At 40.7% G+C, this 24,808-nt stretch overlaps 2 protein-coding genes across 2 annotated transcripts in view; one reads left to right on the forward strand and one right to left on the reverse strand.

Moving 5' to 3' along the window:
• The window catches only part of tubgcp6 (tubulin, gamma complex associated protein 6), a 28,527-nt gene extending 23,100 nt beyond the window's left edge, over positions 1 to 5,427 (forward strand). Inside the window, exons 22-25 of the mRNA XM_034149428.1 lie at positions 410 to 542; positions 922 to 1,135; positions 2,477 to 2,670; positions 3,992 to 5,427. Coding sequence (XP_034005319.1) covers positions 410 to 542; positions 922 to 1,135; positions 2,477 to 2,670; positions 3,992 to 4,083 — 633 coding nt within the window. The 3' untranslated portion in view covers positions 4,084 to 5,427. The remainder of the gene's footprint in view (positions 1 to 409; positions 543 to 921; positions 1,136 to 2,476; positions 2,671 to 3,991) is intronic.
• On the reverse strand, positions 4,971 to 24,538 carry appl2 (adaptor protein, phosphotyrosine interaction, PH domain and leucine zipper containing 2). Its single transcript, XM_034149429.1, has 21 exons — positions 24,426 to 24,538; positions 22,531 to 22,629; positions 21,261 to 21,320; positions 20,539 to 20,610; positions 19,585 to 19,672; positions 19,258 to 19,299; positions 19,111 to 19,169; positions 18,571 to 18,717; positions 17,205 to 17,287; positions 16,784 to 16,936; positions 14,675 to 14,863; positions 14,534 to 14,576; positions 14,238 to 14,294; positions 11,271 to 11,365; positions 10,558 to 10,710; positions 10,286 to 10,338; positions 9,937 to 10,111; positions 9,060 to 9,096; positions 7,736 to 7,891; positions 7,597 to 7,644; positions 4,971 to 7,273 (listed from the first exon to the last, which is right to left on the reverse strand). The coding sequence occupies exons 1-21, from the start codon at positions 24,480 to 24,482 to the stop codon at positions 7,145 to 7,147; spliced, it is 1,995 nt and encodes a 664-aa protein (XP_034005320.1). The 5' UTR covers positions 24,483 to 24,538; the 3' UTR covers positions 4,971 to 7,144.
• Between the last annotated feature and the right edge of the window lie 270 nt (positions 24,539 to 24,808).

The following is a 24,808-nucleotide window of genomic DNA, read 5'->3' on the forward strand; positions in this document are numbered from 1 at the left end:
GGATGACATGTACAGTTACTTATGCCGCACATATTGTCCTCTGCTCTGTGTTTCTCTCCCTCCTGACGGCTCCCTCTCCTGCTGAATCTCCATGTTTTACCTTTCCTCAATCTCCCCCCTCTCCATCTTTTGCGTCACATTTCTTTGCCACGCTCTCTCCCCATATATATTTTCCTCCTTCCTTTCCCACCCCCTATCTCTCACCACCCTGCCTTCCCTTCACAATCATCTCACCTCCATTATCAACATCTCTGCACTCACACCTTTCTCCTCCCCTCGCCTCATTTGTCACGCTTCATTTTACCTGTTTTTCATAACTTCCGTTTCCTTCTTCACACTCACACCTTCACACACTGTTTTTTCACAACCCCGTGACACTCTGTCTCTTTTCCTTCCCGCCATCTCCCAGGTGGACTGGCCGTTGAACATCATCATCACGGACAGCTGCATGAACAAGTACAACCGTCTGTTCTCCTTCGTGCTGCAGCTCAAGCACATGGTGTGGAGCCTCCGCGAGGTCTGGTTCCACCTCAAGAGGACAGGTGAGGAAGAGGAGGGAGCTGACATTCAGACTCAACTTCACCTCTGAGCAGAAAGAGTTACAATTCTTCCCGTTGTGCTTCAACTGTTTATAAAATATTCATTGAGGGGGATGCTGCGATTCCTTAATGTTTTATTTATACATCTCATAGCAGTGGGACTGTAGTCAAAACAGTGTGCTTCACTGGGCCGGATAGTATTGATCAGTGGGAGCCTGTGCAGAGACTATGGATATCCTGAAGGGGTAAAAACGTAGTGTTAAGGTGTTCGAGTTGTAGCCTTCAGCAACTGAAACGATATTATTCACAGCAGATCTCCACATTGAAATGCCAGCAAATGTTTCCCCGCAGCACTGACTTGTTTCCATCTGACTCCCCTCAGCTCTGGTGAAAGGTGCGGGCCGCTCGGTGCAGTTTCATCAGCTGCAGCTCTACAGACATGAGATGCAGCATTTTGTTAAAGTGATACAGGGATACATCACCAACCAGATCCTGCAAGTGTCCTGGATGGAGTTCACTGCCAAACTGGCCACTGCCAACGACCTGGACGCCATCCACCGCACGCACGCAGACTACCTCAACAGAGCCATCTTCAGGTGAGGCCTGGAGCTACACATGCAATATCATACCAGCTGTTACCTCCATCCCCAAAGTAGATGATATGATATGTTTCCTCAATTTGTTGCAAGGTAGAAGACACTTTGGACCAAGATCAAATGTCCTTGTGTGCCCTTGAAAGAACACATGTTCCACTTTGCAGCATTGCTGAGTGATCACAGCTTTCAGTGTTATCAGCTGTTGCAGCCCATGTGAGAGCAGATAACCTTGTACACTCAAAGACTGCATGCATAAACAACATGAATGTAACACGCTGAATACACCTAAACACGTCACCTGTGGACATATATTTACAGATGCATGAGTCACAAAGCAGTCCTCTCTACAGGAAGTCAGAAATGCCTGGTAGCATAACTGTAACACTTTTAGATTGATAGAATGTGCGTGGATTTAAAGGCATTATATGGAAGTGCTTGGCTGATGGACATCTCTACATGTACAGCAGTTACACAACATGTCATGTTGTATAAAAGAATACATTCAATATGATAAATACTAGCACATAAGCTAGTCAGTAACACATAAGCAAGGATTTGAGGGTTTTTCTCATATCAAATGTAGATTTCTTTACAGTTTTCTGATCTTTTATAGAAACTTTACAGTATGAAGGTATGCAGATTTTTAAATGTGGTGTTTGGCACAAATCCTTAGGCGAGGCGTTGGAGTTGGTATTGGCAGAGAAAAGGTTGGATGGATGCCTCCCTAGAAAAACACTTTTATTTGGGCTCAGGTCCAGAAAATAATTAAAACTGTCTATCAATATTTTTGCAGAGCTCAATGTGTTGAAAACAAATATCTTATTTTGTGCGAGTTTGATTTTTCTTTTGCTCAACTCATTAAATCAACTTATAGATTGCAGATTTATAATTGTAGCCCAACTTGGTGCATTTTTTTGGGAACCCTTATCCTTCAAATACAGTCAAAATGACACGTTTCTATCGGTGTTCTAAGTTTTGTGAATTTGAACGTGGACAGCAAATATATATATTACACACCATCAGGATTTCAGGACGCAACATGGAAGAAAATGCAGAAAATTTCACTGGAGATAAATCATTTCTCCGGGCTCTGTACAGGCACAGCAAGTTGGAGTGGCACTCTGCACTTTCATACAAAATTAATTCACCCTCTTCGTAACAACTTAATTAAAATTCCAGACGGATGGGAGGTTAACTTTTGAACCTGATGAATGATTTAATCTCATTAGGTGAGGTTGTAAGTATCACACTTTCCCGTGTATGATGCCAGCCCTTCTGAGAAGTCATCTCAAAGTTCCTTGTCATGTTTCCTAAACTCTGCACCCTCCCTGTCCCCCCCAGGGGTCTGCTGACGGAGAAGGCGGCCCCCGTCATGAACATCATCCACAGCATCTTCAGCCTCATCCTGAAGTTCCGGGCGCAGCTGATCGCACAGCCCTGGGGCAGCCAGCAGGGGGAGGCGGTGCACCCCAGCTTCATCGCCATGCAGCAGTCCTACAACACCTTTAAGTACTACTCACAGTTCCTCTTCAAAGGTAAGGATACAACATATTTACATATACACTACCCAATACCAACCAACTATGTGCAATATGTGCAATATATATTCTGATATGCTCATCACGTAGCTTGATACACCTGTTGCTCAGTTTGCAAATGATGTGTTATAGAAGTATCCACTTGACATTGAATCAGAAAGAAATGTCTACCTGATAAGACAAGAGGGGGGCAATGAAGACCAGATGCTCCTGCCCAATGTTCAAATGTTTTAAACTGTATTTAGTCTTTTCATTTCAATCCGCAATGTAATTAATGGTTTCCAGATGATGTCAAATGTATGTAATGTGTATTCATCCAGCTCTTTTAATTGGAGTAGGTTGTATTGTATCTGAGTATTACCCTTTTAGCAGTAATGAGGCAATAAGAAAGATGTTTTTAGGAGGAAGTTAGGTTTACCCTTGATTAACATGCCCTGAGGATAATGAGTAAAGCATCTGCTTCTGGATAAAAGGTCATTACTTTGGAAATAATGTCAAAAAAACGAACAAAAGGGCCCAATTATATATTAATGAACAATCAAGACAAAGTATAAAACTTGAAAAAAAACATATTGCTTAAAGCTGCTTGTTTTGGAATATAACATTTTATGACGTATTGTGAATACAATTTAACAAAATCCAAGTGTGTGTGTTTTTATTTGTATAAATATATAACAAACAAAAAGCTTATCTATGGTTTACTTCTATGATTTTTCCTGTTCATGCTTGTTATTACAGGATTATTTCTTAAAGCAATGTAAGTTATAATGGATGTTGTCTGACATTACGTGTATAAAATACATATTTTCAGATGTTTATGTGAAGATACTGACGCATTATACATCCCCACAAATCATTCTGTAACTGAACCACAGAGGAGTGGTAACTTCTTGTTAAAAATAAAACGTGTATTAAAGGTGGGGTAGGTTATTCACTTCAGAAACACTTTTTGTTATATTCCATGGAATGCTCTTAACATCCCGATAGCAATGAATACATTAAATGCTTTGACAATAAATACATAAAAAAAGTTCATCTGTGGAAGCCGTAGCGCTGTAAAAAGCACGACCAATCATCTGAGCCGGCCCGGCTGAAATAACTGGATGGCCTACCTGCCTGTCAGCCTTCCATCTCGTGCACAAACTTATCTCGTGCCCTCATTGGTCATGTGCGCGTTCGTGTGTGTTGAAGGAGGGGCTCTGTAAGGAAGTGGCAGATTCTTTTCGGCTGCATACTTTCAAATTCTAGCGCACTCGAGCCGGTTTCTCCATTCTTACCTACCCTACCTTTCAGTGATTTATGTTTCCTCTCTCCTCAGTGGTGACCAAGCTGGTGAACCGGGGCTACCAGCCTCATCTGGAGGACTTCCTGCTGCGCATCAACTTCAACAACTACTACAAAGACTCCTGAGCTCTGTTCTGGTGTGTGTGTGTGTGTGAGCTGTAGGCATAGATACTTATCCAATGAACCTTCGTGTACCGTGTGTGCTTACATTTTTAGAATCCCTGAAATGTGTTTAAAGGAAACATAATCAGACGTGTGTGATAAATGCAGTTCCTCTGGCCTTCATTTCACCATTCAAAAATATATTCAAAAACCCACCGGTGCTTTATATTAGAGCATGCGTCTGACATTAAAGCCACTTTAAGTAATGAATGTGCAGGATCTGAACTACATGTCTGCGCTTGATTAATGGCTTTGCTTCTGGACTCTGTATGCTGCCAACGTTTGTAAAGATGCCTACTGTAAAGTCTCCGCTCAGGTGTTCCTCCGGCTGTGTAGAATATAAGTGCATATATATGATGTATTATGTAAATACAAAAGCAAAATGACTTGTAAAATAAATGCTCTTTTTGATGCTAAAGTACTTTAGTGAAGAAAACACATTTATGTAAAAAAAGCTACTTGTATTTATTCAAGATTGCATGTTAGCATTTATTTAAGAAAACTAGGACAAATAAGGTGTAAAGCATTATGGGTAATGGATTGTGTCAACCTTGGCTATTCATAAAAGTAGAGAGCAGGAATGCAGTATGTACTGTATAACTGAAATGTATTTTTTACACCATGAGTACCCAGAGTTCTCCTGATGTTGCTTTCACTTTCAAGGGCAAACATACAACAAGAATAAGCAGCACGGCAGTAACACGTTTAATGGGCTGCAGCAAGAAGAGGATTTATTTTATTGAATGGATGGTTTAGTTTAAAAAACCTTTATCATATTCATAAATCAGGAATAGCACAAGCTTGTGTAAGTCGAACAGGAAAGAAATTCTGAGGCTCTTGTGGACTGCAGGTTAGTTTGCAAAGCTTTAGTTTTATTAACGGTGTGATTGAAGCGTGTCAACCAGCACCTGAAGAAGAACATGGCAAACATACTGGATGGATAAACTGTTCTTTAAAGCATCAGAAGACCTGCCAATACGCCTTTATATCAGGCAACAGGAAGAGAAATGGTTAACGACTTGAAGCAAAAGTTTGACATTTAGGGAAACACGCTCATTGACTTTCTAGTGTAGTAAGATGGATACTGTGACCCTTTGACAACAATATTTTCATTAAGAGTACCACACCACCTTAATCATCAAATGTATTCACTTTTCAAGGACTCCCCAGGTCCAATTATTTTCAAATTGAAGGACCCAATAGAAAATAGTCTTGAGACGTGGTTCAAGGTTAATTACTGTTACAGTGTCATAATGAGAATGAGCAGGCTTCACGAAAGCTTCAGGCAAAGACCACAGAGAGAGGCTTGAATATATGAACATGTCTCCATTGTGCTGTGAGAGTCGTGTACTCTCTTGCCTTCACTAGAACAGCACTAACGAGGGACACTTTCATTATACTCATAGTAAGAGTTTGAGGAGATAAATAAAAAAACTTCAATTTCTATTATTGATCAAAATATGTCTCTTCACGCCTAAGTTTCTTCTTCTTACTCTTCTTACACCAGAAAGCAAATGTACACATTCCCCAAATGTCAAACTATTCGGTAGATTACAATGAGTAGTGACAAAACATACTCATAATTAATTATTTCACCAGAAGAACAGACAGACCTTGAGGAAATATCCACAGCTAATATGTGATTACGCCAAGAAATCTGATGTAGAGTAAAAAAAAAGAAGCAAGCAGACACTCACTGGTCAACACAATGTAACTTTCACGATCAACGTCAAGTCAGTGGTTATGACCCCGTCTGTATTACAGGTACAAAAACACTTTCATATTTCAACACCACCGTCCATTAATATCATAATAACAGCTCAAATTGGCTGAAATGGACTAAAACTGAACATGGATCCAAAGGGGACGGATCGTCTGTATTCATACGTAGAAGAGTACATTATACCCCACTGCCTACATGCGTTACTGTGACATTTATTTTAGTATTACAGCTCAGCGCTCAGTGTAGAGTTTTAATATTCTGCGACGGGACGGAGAGAACGCCATTATTTAATCATGCACCGCATCAGTCCTAGCATATTAACTCTGAAAGCTTTTTAATGCAGCCCGACTGATTAAACATCATATAGACACTCGCGCGGCTCGTATTTACAAACGCCTTCAAGAAACCTAGCCCAACATACTCATTTGACTAAATATTATTTGGCTGCTTGAGGAGAACCTTGCATACAGATCATCTTAAGACTTGCTTTGTATAGGTAGTGGTTATAACAAAAACACATGACATGAATTCAGTTTAGTAGGAATGCTTAAGACCACCATATGTGGAAGTGGCAGGGAGAACACAGATGCTTAATCTAATCGCTCATGCCAATTGTGTCCACTGTTCAGGGCACACATGCTCACACAGTTATAATCATAAGGAATGCAACAGTCATTGATTAAAGATTGACATTAATTAAACCATTTTTAAATCCTTCGTTGTCTTAAAAGTCTAAGATCCTTCAAATGTCTTAATAAGTGCATTCTGTAGCCATCAAGCATTACTAAACTGATATTAACTTTGGAAGTGCAATAACTTTTTTTGTACACGAACAAACAAATTAAACACAAAAATAGTTGCATAAGAGCATAACGTACAAGTTAACGTGTAAACAAAGCAAAGGGATGAACTCTCCAAACGAATGAATGTAAACCTAAAACAAAGTAATGATTCACCACCTTCTGTTTAGATGGCCAGGGATATTAGAAGACATTGAAACACAATCGATACCTATTGTTCCCTTTTTAGTACCACACATAGGTGTAAATACAACTCCAAATCCAAAAGACCCGTGCTACAAAAGAAAAGCAGATCTGATAGAGAACCCATCAGATCTGCTTTTTGTTCCTTCCAGGTCTTCTGTAACAGAGGGTCAGTGGAAGTGACCTACACTCTCTATTAAGGGTGTTAAGAGTACCAGAGTTAGGGTTAGCTGGTCATGGCGTCACCTTCAAGGAGAAACTTCTCTCCGAGGCAAAGGATGGACCGTGTCCCTGGTGGTCCTTTTGGTCCTGAGGGGGACTAGGCTTCAGACTCCAGGTCTTCCTCCGCTCCGTTGGTCGTGTCGCCCGTCTCCGGCTCCAGCAGCAGGAACTTCCCGTCGTTGGTGAGAGGCATGTTCTTCAACAGCTGGGCCAGGGCGTCTGGGTCCTGAGGAAACAAACGTAACAGAATGCTTATTGCACCGGAGCGTGATTTTTGTTTTGTCGTGACAATACATTTTTTATGAACTATGGGAGGTAGAAGTTGTTTTCTTATTTCTCTTCATAAATACCTCCTGTTCAGCCACTGAAAAAACACTCTGAGTGTTGTGATACTATAAAACCTAAATAAATAATATAATAAATATGTGTTGAGACTGTTCCAGAGTTATGGGTTGTTTAAAATATGACTTAAAACTTTAAACAGGCATCAATGAGGTAATGTCATTTCTCTCTTATGGAGAAATCAGCTGATTGTGTTATTGATGATACCTTCTTAGCTTCTGCAATGTCCTTCGCCAAACTTATGGTGTAACATATCTGTGAATAAAGACAAAAACATCAACTTTAATACACATATATGCATCATTTTACCTTTCTTAAAACAGGGTAAAGCTTTATCAGGATCTACCTTCTCGCCCTCTGTGTTGCTCTCGAAGACGAAGGCGCTAAACGAAGGCTCCCCCTCCTCGTCTCCATCACTCCAGTCCCTGCCCTCCACCACGAAGCCCATCAGCCGGCCGTTCTCCTGGTGCGCCGCAAACTGAGTCACTTCCCCCAGCTGGAACTGAGAGAAGAGACAGGAGGGGAATACAGATTTAAAAACATGTGGTACAGGAGTGGATTACAGGAGACATGGCTAGGGTTGCAAAGGATCACAAAATGGCCAAAGGAAGTTCATTTTGGAACATGTTGTACAGCTTCAGAATGAAATGTGTACCTGACTGCTTAAACAGTGAACCTCTCAGTGGGGAAATACATATCAAAAAGCAATGCCAGGTCTAATGAGTTATTTTGACTTTACAAGTATGCCAATTTATCAAAATTGTGCCCATTCACAGCACGCGCTGGCACACTCTTCCATCACATGTACAGACTTGTTTACAAGCATACACATTTCCCTGTGAGGGATTAATAAAGTACTAAATAAGACTTCAGTAGAATGACCACCCTCTCTATTCACAGTGCATCCTCTCATCACATGTGCAGCCATCACAATAACTTTCTCTCCCCCCCCCCTCCCTGCAGCACTGAACCAAAGGATGACATGCTTTCAGGAAAGTTTGGACTATATTGCTTGAGTTAATAGATTATACATTGTTTTTGCATACTTCTGTTAACCAGCATATAGTCACCTAAGCTAAATGTCTAACAAGTCATAGTGCGGCAAATCATTGAAAATAAATCAAGAGTCATAGTATAGTACGTGGTCTAAGTTTATAGTAAAGTATACCTTAAAGGTCCCATGTCATGGCCATTTCTACTGATCATAATTCCATTGTTGAGGTCTACTAGAATATATTTACATTGTTCAATGTTCCAGAATCACATTGGTTTCTCATACAGCATCTCTGTATAGTATGTGCATTCACTCTCTGTCCTACACGGCTTGTTGGAGCTCCTGCCCCCCCCCCCTCCCTATGAGCCCACTGTCAGCTCGCCCACTCTGTTCTGATGAGTCCACCACCGTTACAGCTGGATATCAGTGATTATGTGTTACAATGGCGTTTGTTAGCAACCAGAAAATGACACTGACTGCAGTTCAGGGGCATTAGTTAGACAAATGAATGAAATCTCCGAATGAGATTTGAAAAAAACAACTCTTTATTTCACCGTGTTCTCGTTAATTACGAAATATTATCGGAACTTTTGCAACCTTGAGTAAATCTTCACGTCTGAACAAAGAAGAGAAAGGGCTCTTGATTAACACAGATTCAATAACTTTTCATACTCACACTGATTCTTGTAACCTGAGTCTGAGGGTCAATCAACCTATTGTGAAGACAAAAGGAGACACTTATGAATTATGAAGACAGCATAATGAAACAGCCTTGACCTTGTTCAGCTCGAAACAATGCTTACACGAGATGAAGCTTCTTATCAATGGGAAAATAAACCAAGGGTTATACAACAGCTTTATGACATGTTTTGTTAGATAACCCGAGTGGCTTGTTGCAGACATCTCTGTGTGTGTTTCGCATCCACAAAAGTTGTTTGTCGTAGATATTTGGGATTGTTTGTGCTGTAGAAGGTTTTTGCTCGGAGGTCTTTTCTCTTTGTTGTTCAGGCAGTGATTTACGGGACATCACATTTTCCGCTGCCGCCTGCTAGTAATGACGAGATGTGTACACAACCAGTTGTAGTGACAACGCTGGGTTTTTACAAAACTATTTCCTGTGCAGCACGACACAACTTTAAAACTGGAAATACGTTTCAGATGCATTGTTTTAAAATTGATGTTGGTGTTGTGCAGTGTAGGAGGCTGTTATATTTAATATAGCTGTGACCAAGTTCCAAACCAGAGTGTAACAGTTTCTAAACAAAAAATGAAATATAACTCGTAGCAGAAAAGATTGTGTGGCAGAGAGCCATTGGAAGATTAAAGACTACTATTGGTTTTTCAACAGAGAACAAGGACCAAAAGATTGCAGAGAAAACACAAACAGCATTTTAAATACCATATCATTCTTCTTTCAACCTTCAGTACAGGACTATCAATTGTATTTTCCACCTGCAGAAAAGGTTTTATTTTCTTTGGAAGTAAACTTCTGAAAAGTTTGTCCAAATCTCTGGTATTCATGTACAACTTGACAGATATGCAGTAAACGGTACCTGAGGCTGCTGCTGGTGACCATGAGATGTGACTCTGTGGTCCTGAAGATGTTGTGAATGGCTCGGGCGGCCAGAACCTGCCTCATGGCCTCGTAGATCACCTCCTGATTGTTCCCGCAGCGCACCGCCATCGAACCCTGGAAGCGCACGGCGAACACCTGCTGCAGGAGGGAGTCTGCGGAAAACATACAATCATCACAAACAGGTCAGCAGCATAAAACACTGAAGTCAAGCCATTGGTTCAGGTATGAAGGTAAGGGACATGAACAGGCACACAACGAGGTCAAGCCGGGCTCAAACTGTGCTTTACAGAAGCATTTTGTTGCATTCAGATGAGGGAAATGGTTACCGTCGCTTTCTGTAGAACAGTCATCGTCCGTTTCTCCAAACGGATTTGTGCGTCTGCCAGGAAGGGAGCACACACACACACACACACACACACACACACACACACACGGAAAAAAAGCAATTAAACCTCTGCATCGAGCCATTAAGAACTATTTTGCTTCCTGGAAATGAAATAAACAACCACTATGAGGCAGACTTTCAGGAAATGATCCACCAGCAGCTCTAATCACTCCTGCTCTGCTCTCACTAACATGCACCCACAGACTCCCTCACCTCCCCCCCCCTCTGTTCTGGTCCAGGAACTCGGAGGCTGGCAGCATGATGTCAAACTGGATGGGGGTCCCGGGGGCGATCAGGTCTTCTGCTTCCGGAGCAGCCCCCGTCTTCTGGGAACCACCGGTGGTATGGACCCCGCCTGGCTTCGCTCTGCAGGGAGAAACAGCGGATCAGTTATTTGGAAAAAACTGAATAACCAAAACCACCAAAACTCAACTTCAAAAGAACAGTTTCAGAAACCAATAATGCTTTCAGTGTTCAGATTCTTTAGGATTTCTTTTAACAATTGGCACCACTTCGACATGTTGAGAAATTCAAAGCCTAACCTGACAAGCCTAGTTACCGTTGCTAAGCTATAATTGCTCATTCGCAGCGTGGAGAACATTTAAGCTGTATGCAACTTAGCAGAAAGTGACAAGATGCATAATGTCGGTTCACCTCAGTTATCATAGGCGGACATTTTGTTCCTTCCCTACTGAGGGAAAATGTAATCACATTCTCAATCACTTTTTACGCCGTGAAAAATTGACATGTAAAGATGTTGTGTTTTGCACTGACACAAATATAAACATTTGACATACATACTGACATAAAGAACCAATAAGACCAACAAAAAAAAAACAGTTCAGCGCAGTTTAAAAGCCACCTTTAAATAACTTAATTATAAACTCCAGAAGAGGATGCAGATTGTAAAGTTAGACGAGTCTGACCTGTCGGGGTTGGCCTCGCCCTCCGGTCTCTTCTCAAAGCTGGTGATGGGGGTGACCGCCTGGATGGCACTCTTGTTCAGTCGAATGGCCACAGCCTAAAAAAAACAACAAGATCTCTGTATCAGAAATTGGCTTATTTATCAAATCAGAGCAGTATTAAGTGCCTAAAAGGTTAAAACCATCACAACATGTTAACCGTTCTCTTATCTCTCCCATACTCTCTACATGATCTCTGTGTACTTCCAGGTTTATTTGTTAAAGGTGGGGTAGGTAAGTTTGAGAAACCGGCTTGAGTGCGCTAGAATTTGAAAATACACAACCGGAGAAAATCTGCCACGTCCTTATAGAGCCCCTCCTCCAACACACGAACGCGCACATGACCAATGAGGGCACGAGATAAGTTTGTGCACAGATGGAAGGCTGACAGGCAGGTAGGCCATCCAGTTATTTTAGCCAGGCCGGCTAAAATGATTGGTCGTGCTTTTTACAGTACTACGGCTTCCACAGATGACATTTTTTTATGGATTTTTTGTCAAAGCACTTAAGATATTCATTGCTATCGGGATGTTGAGAGCATTCCATGGAATATAACAAAAAGTGTATCTCGAGCCGGTTTCTCAAACTTACCTACCCCACCTTTAAGTCTTTCCTTACCCAGGCATACAGTATATCCTGTGTTGTAATTTTGGGAGAAGAACAGACCTTTAAATGAATAATAAATAACCTGAACCTGAAGTTTGAATACATTAAGACAATTAGTTAAAAAGTTCATTTTTAACTAATGCTTTAAATTTCAAAAAACAAGAAAAAACCCAATGATATATTGAGGTGCAAGTTTGCTCTCTACATATCGTTGTTTTACTCTAATTAGTGGCAACAAGAAGAATGCTCAATTATTTTTTCAACAAAGCAATTAACAGAGTTCAGAAAGAGAATAACTGAGACAAGGAGGAAGAACACAGATCATTAAGTATATATTTGTATGCAAATGAGGATGAGTCTATGCAGTTTTGCACAAACACCCACACCAGGGGGCCGTCTCCGCACTGACAACTTTCACAACAACAAAACAAGGTGTCGGAAAACATTCTTGATTGGTTGTTTTGTGCAACATTTACTTCCCAGCTTTTGTCTGAATTCTGTAGCACCTAGAAATCAGACCACAGCTCTATAGAGATTTGAAATCTCCCACAAAAGGAACAAAACATTAACAGTAGCTTTAATAAAGCGTACAGATACACAACTGTTTCCTAAAAATCTTGAGATGACAAGCGTGTAATTTGCGGTTTTGCTCCACTAGTAACACAACAGGATGATTAGTATCTGAAATCTGTAATCATCACTTACTCTATGGTAAACCACAAGGGATTATCATGAAGGGAAAATACAAAAACGGAGATATTTCAGACACAGCGACAGTCTGTTTGTGTGATAAGAGTCTGAAGAGTAAACATTTTCACAGAGCCAACCCCCCTGCAAACAGGCAAGATGTTTTGATTCAAAAGCAGTTAAGGCAACAACAGCTGTGAGAGAAGGGAGGGAGGGGGTCCATGAGACAACACTGGAACAATACCATTATATAATATGCCTCTGAAACAAAGAAGAACAACAAATGGATTTTCTCCACAAGATCAAATCAAAACTGTATACTTTCTGCGATGCTTAAAAAAAATATGAAATGTCCACAAAAACTCAATTTCTTCCTGTTTGCTTTAGAGAGGGCATCCTTACTGTTAGCGTACTTTTGACAGTCCAAACACGGCTAAGCCAGTACAGATTAATAAAATCATACGGACATCACTGCCACAGATTCAGATTAACACCTCAGGCCGCCACATTGCACACGTTCAGTTTGGGTTCCTTCCCTCAGGATACGACTACGAAGCATCAGAGCTCGGTGCAGACACCTCCTTTAACATTTTTACACCCCAAGGTGGTAAAAATACTGAACAGCGAGCACACACAAATAATGTATAAGCACTTTAAATAACTCACAGATTGAATGCTTATTGTAGATGTAATTTATAATTGTTGTTTCTAAATTTGTTCTTATTATATACAGTGTTTAAGAGATGAAGGAGCAAGGGCAGATGCATTTTCTTTGGCACAAAAATAAATAACATTTGACACAACTTAACTTAAAGTGGACCTATCATGCTATATTATAATAATATAGTGTAGGACCATACCTATATAAGGCATATTTATACTTTTTTTTTTTCAAAATACCAAACAGATCATGCATTTTAGCCATGCCTCATTTTGCTCAATTTGACATTTTTTTTAGATCTGTTTTAGCAAGGGCAGATTCTGTGAGAACAGCACCATCTACTGGCCTGGTATATGTACTACAGCGTCTCCAGCGCTTTCGAACGGCAATGGCCGTGGCTGTCTCCTCCTGATTGGTGGAGATGGCCCAATAGCCGTAGCGCCACTGTCCTGACGTCAGGACAGTGTTCAAATCTGGATCAGTTTTTATCAGATCCGTTGCAGCCCCTTTTTTAGAGATTTGGGTATGGAGGAAAATAGAGAGGGTTGTGTTTTCTGACACTTGGTGAGTTCCCTGGAACACCGGGGACACATATTCATGTATAAAAGACGTACAAAAGTGCATTTTGCATGATAGGTCCCCTTTAAGTTACTCAAATATGTATATATGTTCATTTAATTCATTTCTTATTTTAACAGTTATTTACCTGTATATCATTTTTTTTTAAATTCAATCTTTAATAATTGTGTGAATCTGTACGGTCCTGTTTTTTAATCTCACTCTGTGGCTGCTTAAACTCCTGAATTTCCCCGGGGGGATTAGTATCTCTCATCTCATCTCATCTCATCTCATCTCAACTTAAACTTAATTAAGTTTATTTTGAATCCACCAATATATTACCAACTAAAGTTAGGATGTTGTAGGTTTAGTTGGTTCCTTTTTAAACTTGCAGTGTGTGTGGGGTGTGTGTGTGTTACCTCTGGGTTGTCAGTCAGGTAGATCTGTCTGGAAATGTTGTTCACGGTGCAAATCCACTAAAAAGAAACAAAGGGATCCACATTAGGACTTCCTCTGAACCAGACTGACACCAGCTGTGACAGGCCAGTCAGATGTGTCAAAGCACAACAAGAAACATGACAAACACGCAGATAGTTCCCGACAGCTCCTCCAGTACAATATGACAGATACTTGAACCAGCAGATGTCTTTTGAATGGAGATATAAAACAACAAGGAAGATCACACAGCTTTTTAAACGGCATCTTTCAAACTTACTTCTTCATATTCCCGTTTGCTCTCAGCTTGTAGGATCATTGACCTGCAGGCAGTGATGAAAATGGAGAGAATTAAACAAGATTCATCCAGTATCTCATTCACGTTACTCTTATTGTTGGACATGTGGAAAAGTGTCCCTACGTTTTTCCTGAGGGGGAGGTTATCTGAAAGCAGTAGCGTCTGTCCTCACACTCCACAGCCATGACGGAGCTGTTGTCCAGGTCCAGCACCATGCCCCCCGCCACCGCCCCCCGCGGCTGGCACATCAGGTTCCCTCCCTGGGTGAAGAAGTACAGTCGGTCCCAGGCTGTGGTCACTAGGCCGGTTTTACTGGAGCACGGAAAAGCAGGGGGAGAAAGAGTGGATTATAGTTGGTTTATTGGTGGAATAATAGAATAATAGAACGTTCTATGAGTGACGAGGGCTTCATAAAAGAGTAAGAATGGCAGGGATTGAAGGATCTGGCTTAAAAATGAGTTCAAAATAAATATATGCAAGAAGTAGATTCTAATTCTTCCTCCTTAAAAAGTTGTATTTTAAAACTAAAACAAACAAACAAACATTTCACTAGAACTAGGAAAAATATAAAAATTATAAATAATAATGGTGATTTCGTTTGTACAAAAAAAATGCTCCAGGTCATTATGATATAGGTGTTAGTCTTTAAAATATAAAGACAATATTATGTTATATTATTTTTTGTAAGATATATGATTCTGTGATAGTACAATTTATAATAAAAAGGTATTTGGTATTGCTTGGGAATTTATATGTCACAACCAATTGAGCTGAATAAAAGAATCAGCTTAGAAACTGAATAATATTAATAATAATAATATTATTCTTGAATAAAAGAATCAGCTTAGAAACCAATACTTTTGTTTTGTCCTCACACTTGTAAATATGAATTCTCCTTCACATGTATTTTTTACCTTGAACAGCTGTTGTGTTTTGGTTTGAATTTGTTTTGGCTATCATTTTCTGTGCATAAACAACCAAGTAGACTACAATGTCCTTTAACTCTGACTCACCAAAACAAAGAGACACTTGTATGACTCATTGAAATGGCCTTCGTCTTCTACATCCTGTTTGAAAAATATTTGCAGATACACTTATTTTGATTAATATCACAGTGAATGGCTCATGCTGATGACTCAGACCCTTAATATTGAGAAATATAGAGAAATAAATAGTAAATGTTCTGTGGACTCAGCTTTTGACAAGCGTTCAAAAGGCTCCTGGCAGTGTGTGTCATTAAACAGAATGACATTCTGCAGAAACCTTTTCTCTGGTGTCACAGACATTTGTCAAAGACTTTGGATGTATATGAGCGAGAGACAGAGTTTGACAGCTCTGACATTTCACTAAATCACATCGCGGGCTACGCTGCAGTTCCACCTCCCGGAGCCATTACGGACGTTTCTTTTCTCATACATCCACTCAGCAAAAGGCTGACAGCGCACACTGTCAACGTGTTGCCTGACCCGACGTGTCGGCTGTGACTGACTTATTGTTTACTGCAGTCGTGCTTATTTTGAACAACTTTAGCAAGAGAAGCACATTTATCATTTTTTGTTTGATCATTTCTAACTTCAAGACTTTAAGGTGAAGTCAGCAAATCAAATCCAATACACTTTTTTGTTAAATACAGTGAAACATCTCACGGATAGATATCCATTCTGTGTGTGAACTGAGAAGACATATGTCATTAATTTTCAAACCTCTGTCTGAAACCAGAGCCCAGTCTGCTCTGATTGGTTAGCTGGCCGGCTTTGTAATGATCAACCGCCAAGAGATGTCCCGCTCCCTTAGCCTATCATGTACAAATTGTTGTAACGCTATCCATGGAAGCACGAGTCATGTCACTATGTTACGGAAGTAAACAAAAGAGTCCAATTGAGGTGTTTCAGGCAGAGGGGAGTGTGTGGGAGAGAAACTCCCTCTGGAGGGAACATTGGTATTTTAGCCTTTGCAGACCACATGCACAGAAACCTATATAACACACTACAGAAAAGGAAAAAGGGCCCCTTTAATATAACCACTGTATACTGAATGCACGATCTATTGTGCCAGACTTAATCATCTACCAAATCATTGAATTGTCACATGTTTTAAAATGGTACATATCCAAAGCATCAGACTTTTTCCTACCAAGACACACATTTGCATGTCGACCAAAAAAGAACTCTAAGTGAATATGAGGTGTCCTCAGATTTAAGATAGGGCCATGATGAGTGCAATTCATCTTACTTTCTAATGTTGAGATAGCCAGCCTTCTGGATGAGTGTGCGATTGACAGGCTCAGTGTCCATGTCTGGCATATAGACCGTGTCCTCCACAGACAGAAGCTCCCTCTGCGCCGCACGCATGCCCTCCGCCTCCGAGTCCAGCTGGGCCTGGATACTAATGACCGACAAAGTTTCAATACAAGCATATCCATCAAAACATTTAGAACTTTCTTTTAAACAAACTCGATGCTTAACATTATTAAGTGTTATTCTACAAAATCATGCCTAAAAAGGGTGATGAGTGTTGCAGAAGTTCAGAGTATAACTATTGCTGTTTAGGATTATAAACAACTATTCACAGCGCTGTACACTGTTGATACTAAAGCTTTGGTTCATCACATTACTGTACACAGGAAAATGGTTGTTAATGAGATAGACTTTACTTTTGAGTCATGTTGGACACAGAGGAGAGGAAGTTGTCCATCTTCTTTGACACCAGCTCAATGCCTTTCTTGAAGAAGCGGATCTGCGTGATGAGATAATAATGAGCTATTCATCTTGAATGACTTAAAGGTCCCATGTTGTGCCATTTCTACTGATTATAATTCCATTGTTGAGGTCTACTAAAATAGATTTACATTGTTCAATGTTCCAAAATCACATTGGTTTCTCATACAGCATCTCTGTATAGTATGTGTATTCACTCTGTGTCCTACACAGCTTGTTGGAGCTCCTGACCCCCCCTCCCTATGAGCCCACTGTGCTCTGATGGGTGTTTATGTGTTACAATGGCGTTTGTTAGCAACCAGAAAAGGACACCAGTAAGGACAAACAGATGAGAATGCTGCGTGGGGTCTGGGTGCCGTGTTGGCGGGACGTTGCGGGGCTCGCTGCTCCGCCCTTTGAGACTCGAGGAGCGGACAGTGTGAGCTGTATTACTGGTGTCGTTTCCTGGTTGCTGCGTGGGGTCTGCGAGACACGGCGAAACTCAGCCTGAGCACACACACGTGAGTGTGTGGCGAACTGTGAGTGGAGATCCACGCAGCTGCGGCTGAGAAAAGATAAGGAGTGTGCCGGCGAAACTCCGCGGAGTATCGCGGCTGAGAAAAGATAAGGGTGAGTGTGTGTGTGTGAGGAGCTCCACGGATTGGTCCATTTGGACCTGGGCATGGTTACGTCACCATACTCAGGAAGAATAAAATGGAAAAAGAGAAATCTCCAACGAGGCGTTCTGGGGCAGCATAGACAGGTCTTTTCTGTGTTAGAGTTTTACTCGCTACAGGGTGTACTTTGAGGGTTTGTGACTCTGCAGACCGTTTACATGCAGAAAAACCTACATAACACACAAGGGGACGGGTAATAACCAGAAAAGCATGACATGGGACCTTTAAACATTTACAGTTCGATTATTATGCGATAGAAATGTAGAGAGACAGATTGCATGTGGTCACATGCAGGGTTGCAACTAACAATTATGTAATTGAAAGATAATCTGCCATTCATTTTCTAGATTAATTGTTTTGACTATAACATGCGAAATAGTGAACGAAAATATTGCATAAACAAAGATATTTCGTCTGATATCAAATATGAAACTGTAAAGCTACTGAAAAGCTGGAAACAGAAAAAGTAGATCAAAATCTATTTTTTTCCGTAAAAAGAATACAATACTTATCCCCCCCGTGGTTTATATATTGCACGCTAACAATTGTTCTTTATTAACTTAATCAGTTCCAAAGAGGAGATTTATACCCAAGCTCTTTGAATACTGATATGCTAATGTGTTTTCACCCAGATCGTGGTCAGTACCTGTGCCTGTGTGTAGCCTAGCATTGGTTCCAGCATAGCGACTCTCTTGCGATACTGCAGGGCGTTGAGGGCGCAGTAATACTGCAGCGAGGCCGAGTGCTGCTTCCTCCGGGTGTAGGCCACCTCCTTCACCAAGTCTGACTTTACCTGTCCAGGAAGGAGAGGATATGCATGCAAATGTTTATATAAACTCACTATCAAACTCTGCACACACACTCATACATATGCAAACACTTTTCCTCGTCTCACACACATACAAATAAGCAACAAAGACGCATTATCTTGTACGTCCAAGAGGACATGCTGACACATTCAACGGGAGCAAATAACAGGACTGTTATCTGAGCAGCCATTATAGTGCATGGTGTTGTAACACTCTTACTAAAATACTGCAGTGTGGCTGTAGAGGAATATTTGATTCCATCCATTTGTATTTAATGAGAGCAAAGCACTGCCACAGCATTAATGCACTGTATGGCCTTCTAAAGTTCAATGAGAAAAAGCTTTTTCAAGAGAGGAAGCACTTCACAGTCACTGTACCTTCTCATTCTCCTTCTTCTTGGGCAATCGGCTGTATTTGACCATCGCTGCCTCGTGCTCTGCAGGAGAGTAGAGAAGGGACATGAGGATCAAAAAGTAACTGGTAATTGTTATTGGTTTCTTAAATAGGTCAGGATTTGTACTCACCATCAGTGGCGATGCTAAATATTTCCTTGAGCGTGCTTATCTCTGAAACATTCAGAGCAAAGGACGTTTTGTTAGAATATATAAAAATAACAATGAACCAAATCAAATAAATGATACATCTAGCTATTGCAATGACCAGATAAGTTATCGCTCATAATGTGACAATAATGGGGTCTTGTGGTTTAGTGGTAAAGGCGCTGACCATGAACCTTTGTTGTCTGTTATTCCATCTCCCCTTACCTTTTTTCATCTCTTGACAGTTGATAGCAGGCATAACAATTAAATAAAATATGAAAAGTGTTCTGTTTTTTGTGCGTGTGGCCTTGCCTGTAAGGTCTTTCTCTCGAAACTGGATCAAAGGGAAAACCATGCTGTCGGCCATCTGGTGGGCGAGCTCGGAGTGGAGGGAGTTCAGCTGGATGACAAAAAAACATGTTATACAAAAAAAACATCTATGAACAAATGCATAAACAGAAAATGTACTCTCCGCAAACATCTTGAGGGATTTCAATTCATTTCAATATGAATAGTGACATTTGCTCCCGGTTGTTCCTGCAGCAAGCTGTGAAGTCATATTTTAAATGGGTGCATAACTGCAGACAATGACTCTGCTAAATGATAACAAGCCCATATTGGGGAACAGTACATTTCCTGAAGAGAATAATAAAACCTGCTGTTAACTCTAGCATTGGAAACATGAACACATATCGCAGACACCAGCAAATCGGATAATTCTCTTTGCTTATCAACAAGCACTCCAGCGTCTAACAGGAGGACATGCAGGTTAATCTGAGGTTAGCCAATGCTAAAGTTCACAGCATTAGGTGCAGCGGTAGGCCTGATTGACATTGACTGATGTGACATAAGTGTTCTTCTGAAATCAGAAGGTAAAGGTCAAGCACACAATATACCTGTGTCCTCTAAACAAACAGCATGCGTGTATGTGTGGATTGCCGTGTCCTAAATCCTGTTGAGTGCTGAGTGAGCATGCCTGTGGACCCCCGTGTCTGACAGAAACAGGCCCATCTGTTTTATCAATATTCCTGAGCCTACACACACCCCTTCATCCATCAATCTATTCCCCCACTGCTGTCCATGCATGCGGTGCAGTATCCACCTCAGGTCTTTTCTTTAAGGTCATTTTTACCAGCATGCTCTGGGAGCACAGGTGTAATCTCCATCGTAAAATAACCAACTACTAACCTAGCATTCATAGCTCTCTTCTGCTGTGAGCACACACATATAAATACACAGCCATAAAACAACAAAACTGAAACTCACCTCCCCTACAGTTTTGGCAAAGCTCTTCAGTGTGAGGACTACCTCTTCATCACCTTTCCCAAGGGCAAAATTCTAGACAAAAGAGGAAAGAAGGAGGAAACAGTTTATACCATGAAACTGCATTATGTAGCGCAGATTTAGCAAACAGTGCTCATAAGTAAGACAAATAGGCTACTAAACCCTATGCTAATCCATAAATCCACACCACAACCCAGATTTTTTTATCCATAAATGCGACTGATGCACATACTTTTATTTGTCATTATTATTTCATGGAGCTGCTCTGTCAACTTCAACACATATACTATGTTTTAGTTCATGCTGGATGCGTTATTTAGAACCCATAATACATAACTAACAGAGAGGCACTTCTACTTCAAGGTTATTTCATGCACAGATTATGAGACTAGGTGTGGCAGACACATGCAAACTCACATGGAGAGAAAGATCAAATTACATATATACTATTATTAGGTGGTTAAACAAATATAACATTATTTTTTGTCATTTATGCACTTATTTTTTCTGGATAATGGTGGCTGGCCAGTCTAAAATTCCTGAAATGTTCTCAGGCACAATTACATTTACAACAATTACACATAATTCATTAAAGTCTTAAGAGACTGCAGTAGTCAAATAAACCTGTAACAAAAAAAGTGCCTGGAACAGGACCCCCTGTCTCCATTGAAAAGTATACTCTTGATTATAATAACAATACTCACTTTCTTCTCATAGTCAATGAGCTGCCTTGAGAGCTGCTCTGTGGCCAGTCCCATCTCACTCTGTAAAGGGCAGATAAAGGGAAAACATTTTAAAAACTGACATGATTTCTTTAAGCCCTTTAAGGAAAATGAATTGTCAACAGGTGAGCCAGGGTTGAACATAAAAATCCCTTTAATTAAAAAGCACAAGGGTCACATAAATGCCAGCTTTACCGGGGAGCCATTATTGGTTCAGAGAAGGTATTACATCATGTTACATAAGTTGTGTCCGTTTACTGTGAAAAGAATGAAGCATTTATCGTGACTGGGTTTTGTTCAATGAGGCATCATTGTCTAAAACAAGGGAGGTCAAAACTATCTGCAATCTAACAGCACAATAATATTACTTACTGCACATTACACTGACATTGTGCAAATGTCCTATTTCCTGGTCAAAGCAACAACACTTAAATTGTAATGTTTCTCAGGACGTTTTATTCTTCAGTTTGCATATATCAGCTGCATATATAAGTGTGTGTAATATCCTAGTTTGGCATTGGTGTATTCAGAAGCAGCATCTTCCCTTCAGTGTAAACCATACAATGCTCTACTGTAGTTTTGTAATGCTAATTATTAACCTCAAATGCTCTTCAACCAAGCAAATACATTTTATGACTCCCGTTAAGAAAAAACAACATACACCCGCCCAATTGTATTATGTTTGAACATGTGTGGTTGTTTAACCAACCCAAACACAGTTAAGGAAACGGAGTCTGTGTATCTGTGTATAGATAGATAGAATCGGACGTATGAAACCCTCTTTAATGGTCACACATGCAGAGCACACAGCACACAGTGACATTTGGCCTCTGCATTTAACCCATCCTAGTACCAGGAGTCTAGTACTAGGAGTAGTGGGCCGCTATTGTACAGCGCCCGGGGAGCAATGGGAGTGGGGGGGAAGGGGATTGTCCGGTGCCTTGCTCAAGGGCACCACGGCAGGGCCCAGGAGGTAAACTGGGACCTCTCCAAGTAGCAGTCCACACTCCATGTTTAGGTCTGTTCGGGGACTTGAACCGGCAACCCTACGGCTTTCAGTCCAAGCCCCTACTGACTGTACCACTGCGCGCGCGTGTGTGTGTGTGTGTGTGTGTGTGTGTGTGTGTGTGTGTGTGTGTGTGTGTGTGTGTGTGTGTGTGTGTGTGTGTGTGTGTGTGTGTGTGTGTGTGTGTGTGTGTGTGTGTGTGTGTGTGTGTGTGTGTGTGTGTGTGTGTGTGTGTGTTTTTAGTACCTGCGCTCCGTACACACGCTGCATGGACTGCAGCAGCTGGTTGGTGTAGTCAGTAAGCATCCCAGCATCTTCCTCAAACACGCTGAGCAAGGAGCGAGTCTGTGGAACAAAACATTCATACACTCTTTGGGTAAATATGACAACAGGTTGAACAGACGAGTGGTTAGTTAAATTCATTATTGAAAGGATGCTACTGTATGTACAAATACAATCTGGTGTTTATATGAGGCTTCAGCAGCCTGATTTTAAAAAGTGGACTTCTTCCTGATATAAAACATTTTAGAACAAACTTGAGATGGAGGGTACACACAAATGTATTAGTTATTTTGTACAAGAAGAATTTATTTAAAACTTTCTCCTACAAATCAAATATCTTTGGGAGTATTTTCACAAAAGGAAAGCAACTTGAAGTTGTCCTCTAGGGCTCTAGGAAATTACAATGAGCATTTTTCCAATATTTAAAAAACGATTAATCTATTAACTGAATATTTAGGAAAGTAATCAACAGATTAATCAAAAATTAAGATGAATGTCAGTTGCAGCCCTAACCGTAAATCATACTGAGGTGTGAAGTCGCGTTATGCCAACAACTCATTATTCAAATGAGTTTAAGCATCTGTTAAAATCACAAAATGATAATCAAATGTGTTTATTACATCAGGACAATTCAGGCAGAGCTGGGCATATTGAAATTGAGTCAAGTGTTACTTTTTATATTTTCGCAGTGTACTTAACAAGTAGTAATTAAGTACCTTAATTAAAAAACACAACTGGAGGTTTGGTGGAAACACAAACAATAGATGTATAAAATATTTCTGGTGGTGGAAAGAGGGCTGAGGGAAATAGCTGCAGTATGCAGAGGCTTATGAGAGTGAAGCTTCCAAGTCAAACTAAACATCATTTAATTTATGCAAACTGAGAAAATCCTGTCTGGGTGTAGTTTTATTTCCAAACAGGTGCAGCAAGGCAGGGCAGATACAGCTGAGAGGAAACACACCCATGGCTAAAGTCTGTTTACAGTTTACTCCAGCTGACTTTTGCCACAGAAAGATAGAGAACCATTTCACACCAACAAGAGATTACCTGGAACATTGACAACTTTGGCTGTGTTTACATTTAATGTAGCAATGACACCAGGCCTATTTCTTGTAGGAGTTGAAAAACGTGAAGAAGGAAATAACCCTTCAGCATGGGTTGCACTTAAGCATCAAACAGGGTAGCACTCTGAATGATGCAACAGACAGCATTTAATACGGGCTACATTAGATGTGCATTAAAGCAAGGACTGTTCTGGATTTAATGGATTGCAACTTTGAAATTGCACCCTAGACTTTTGGGCTTCAAACAACATATGCTATTTACCACTGAGAGCCACCACTGCTGCCCTGTTGCAGACTATTGACTATTCTAGTGCAGTCCGATAATGGAAACCCCTCCCACATCCTGTAAATCAGGCCCAGTTCGGCTCCACTACAGGGTCTAGCCCCAAAATCCAACCTCATACGACATGGGAAAAATAAAAGTATTGCAGTAGAGGGATTCTGGTTAAGCTATGGCCCATACATCTAACATATTGAGGTGTCTAAATGCACAGCAGCATATCATAGAGAAGAGCATTGGGACGAGCGGTAGCTTTGTAAACACAACAAAGACACATACACACCGATCATATAGATTAGCAGTATAAACTAGAACTTTGTTTGGAGCAGGAAGGCGACTGTGAGAGGATTACATTTCAACAACAAAGTGTCAATTAGGAGCTGTCATCGACCAGTGGAAAGAGGCTACGCCAGAAACATGATATTGTTTGGGCTAGAAAGCTAGCTTCATTGCTCGTTACGTCTTGTCGTGTGACAGTCGTGTCTTTAAACGTGATAATACCCACACAGGCCTACCTGAGGACTGTCTTGCAAAGCGTCCTCCAGGAGCAGTTTGTGATGTACGGCCGGCATCTTGTTAGCGGTGGAAGAAAAGGTACAGGAGCTTGAATTATTTAGAGTGGACTCAGTTTCCCAGAGAGCACTGCGCGGGGGAGTGGAACACGTAGGAGTTGGAGGCGGGCCTAGTCTGATCTCATCCACACAGCCGTTGAGAGCAACTAGTGAGAAGTAGTTAAAAACAGTGAACTTTCTTTAAAGTGTATGCTTGTATTGTTTTATAATTAACTTACTTATTTTCTTACCATGTGATCTGTTTTATAGCAGAGCTTCGTAGTAGTTGTTTACGTAAAATATAAGTAACGTAGGTGTAGGTTAACGTTTTTACAATTTCAGTGTCA

This window comes from Trematomus bernacchii, unplaced genomic scaffold, assembly GCF_902827165.1.
Source record: "Trematomus bernacchii unplaced genomic scaffold, fTreBer1.1, whole genome shotgun sequence".
NCBI lineage: Eukaryota > Metazoa > Chordata > Actinopteri > Perciformes > Nototheniidae > Trematomus > Trematomus bernacchii.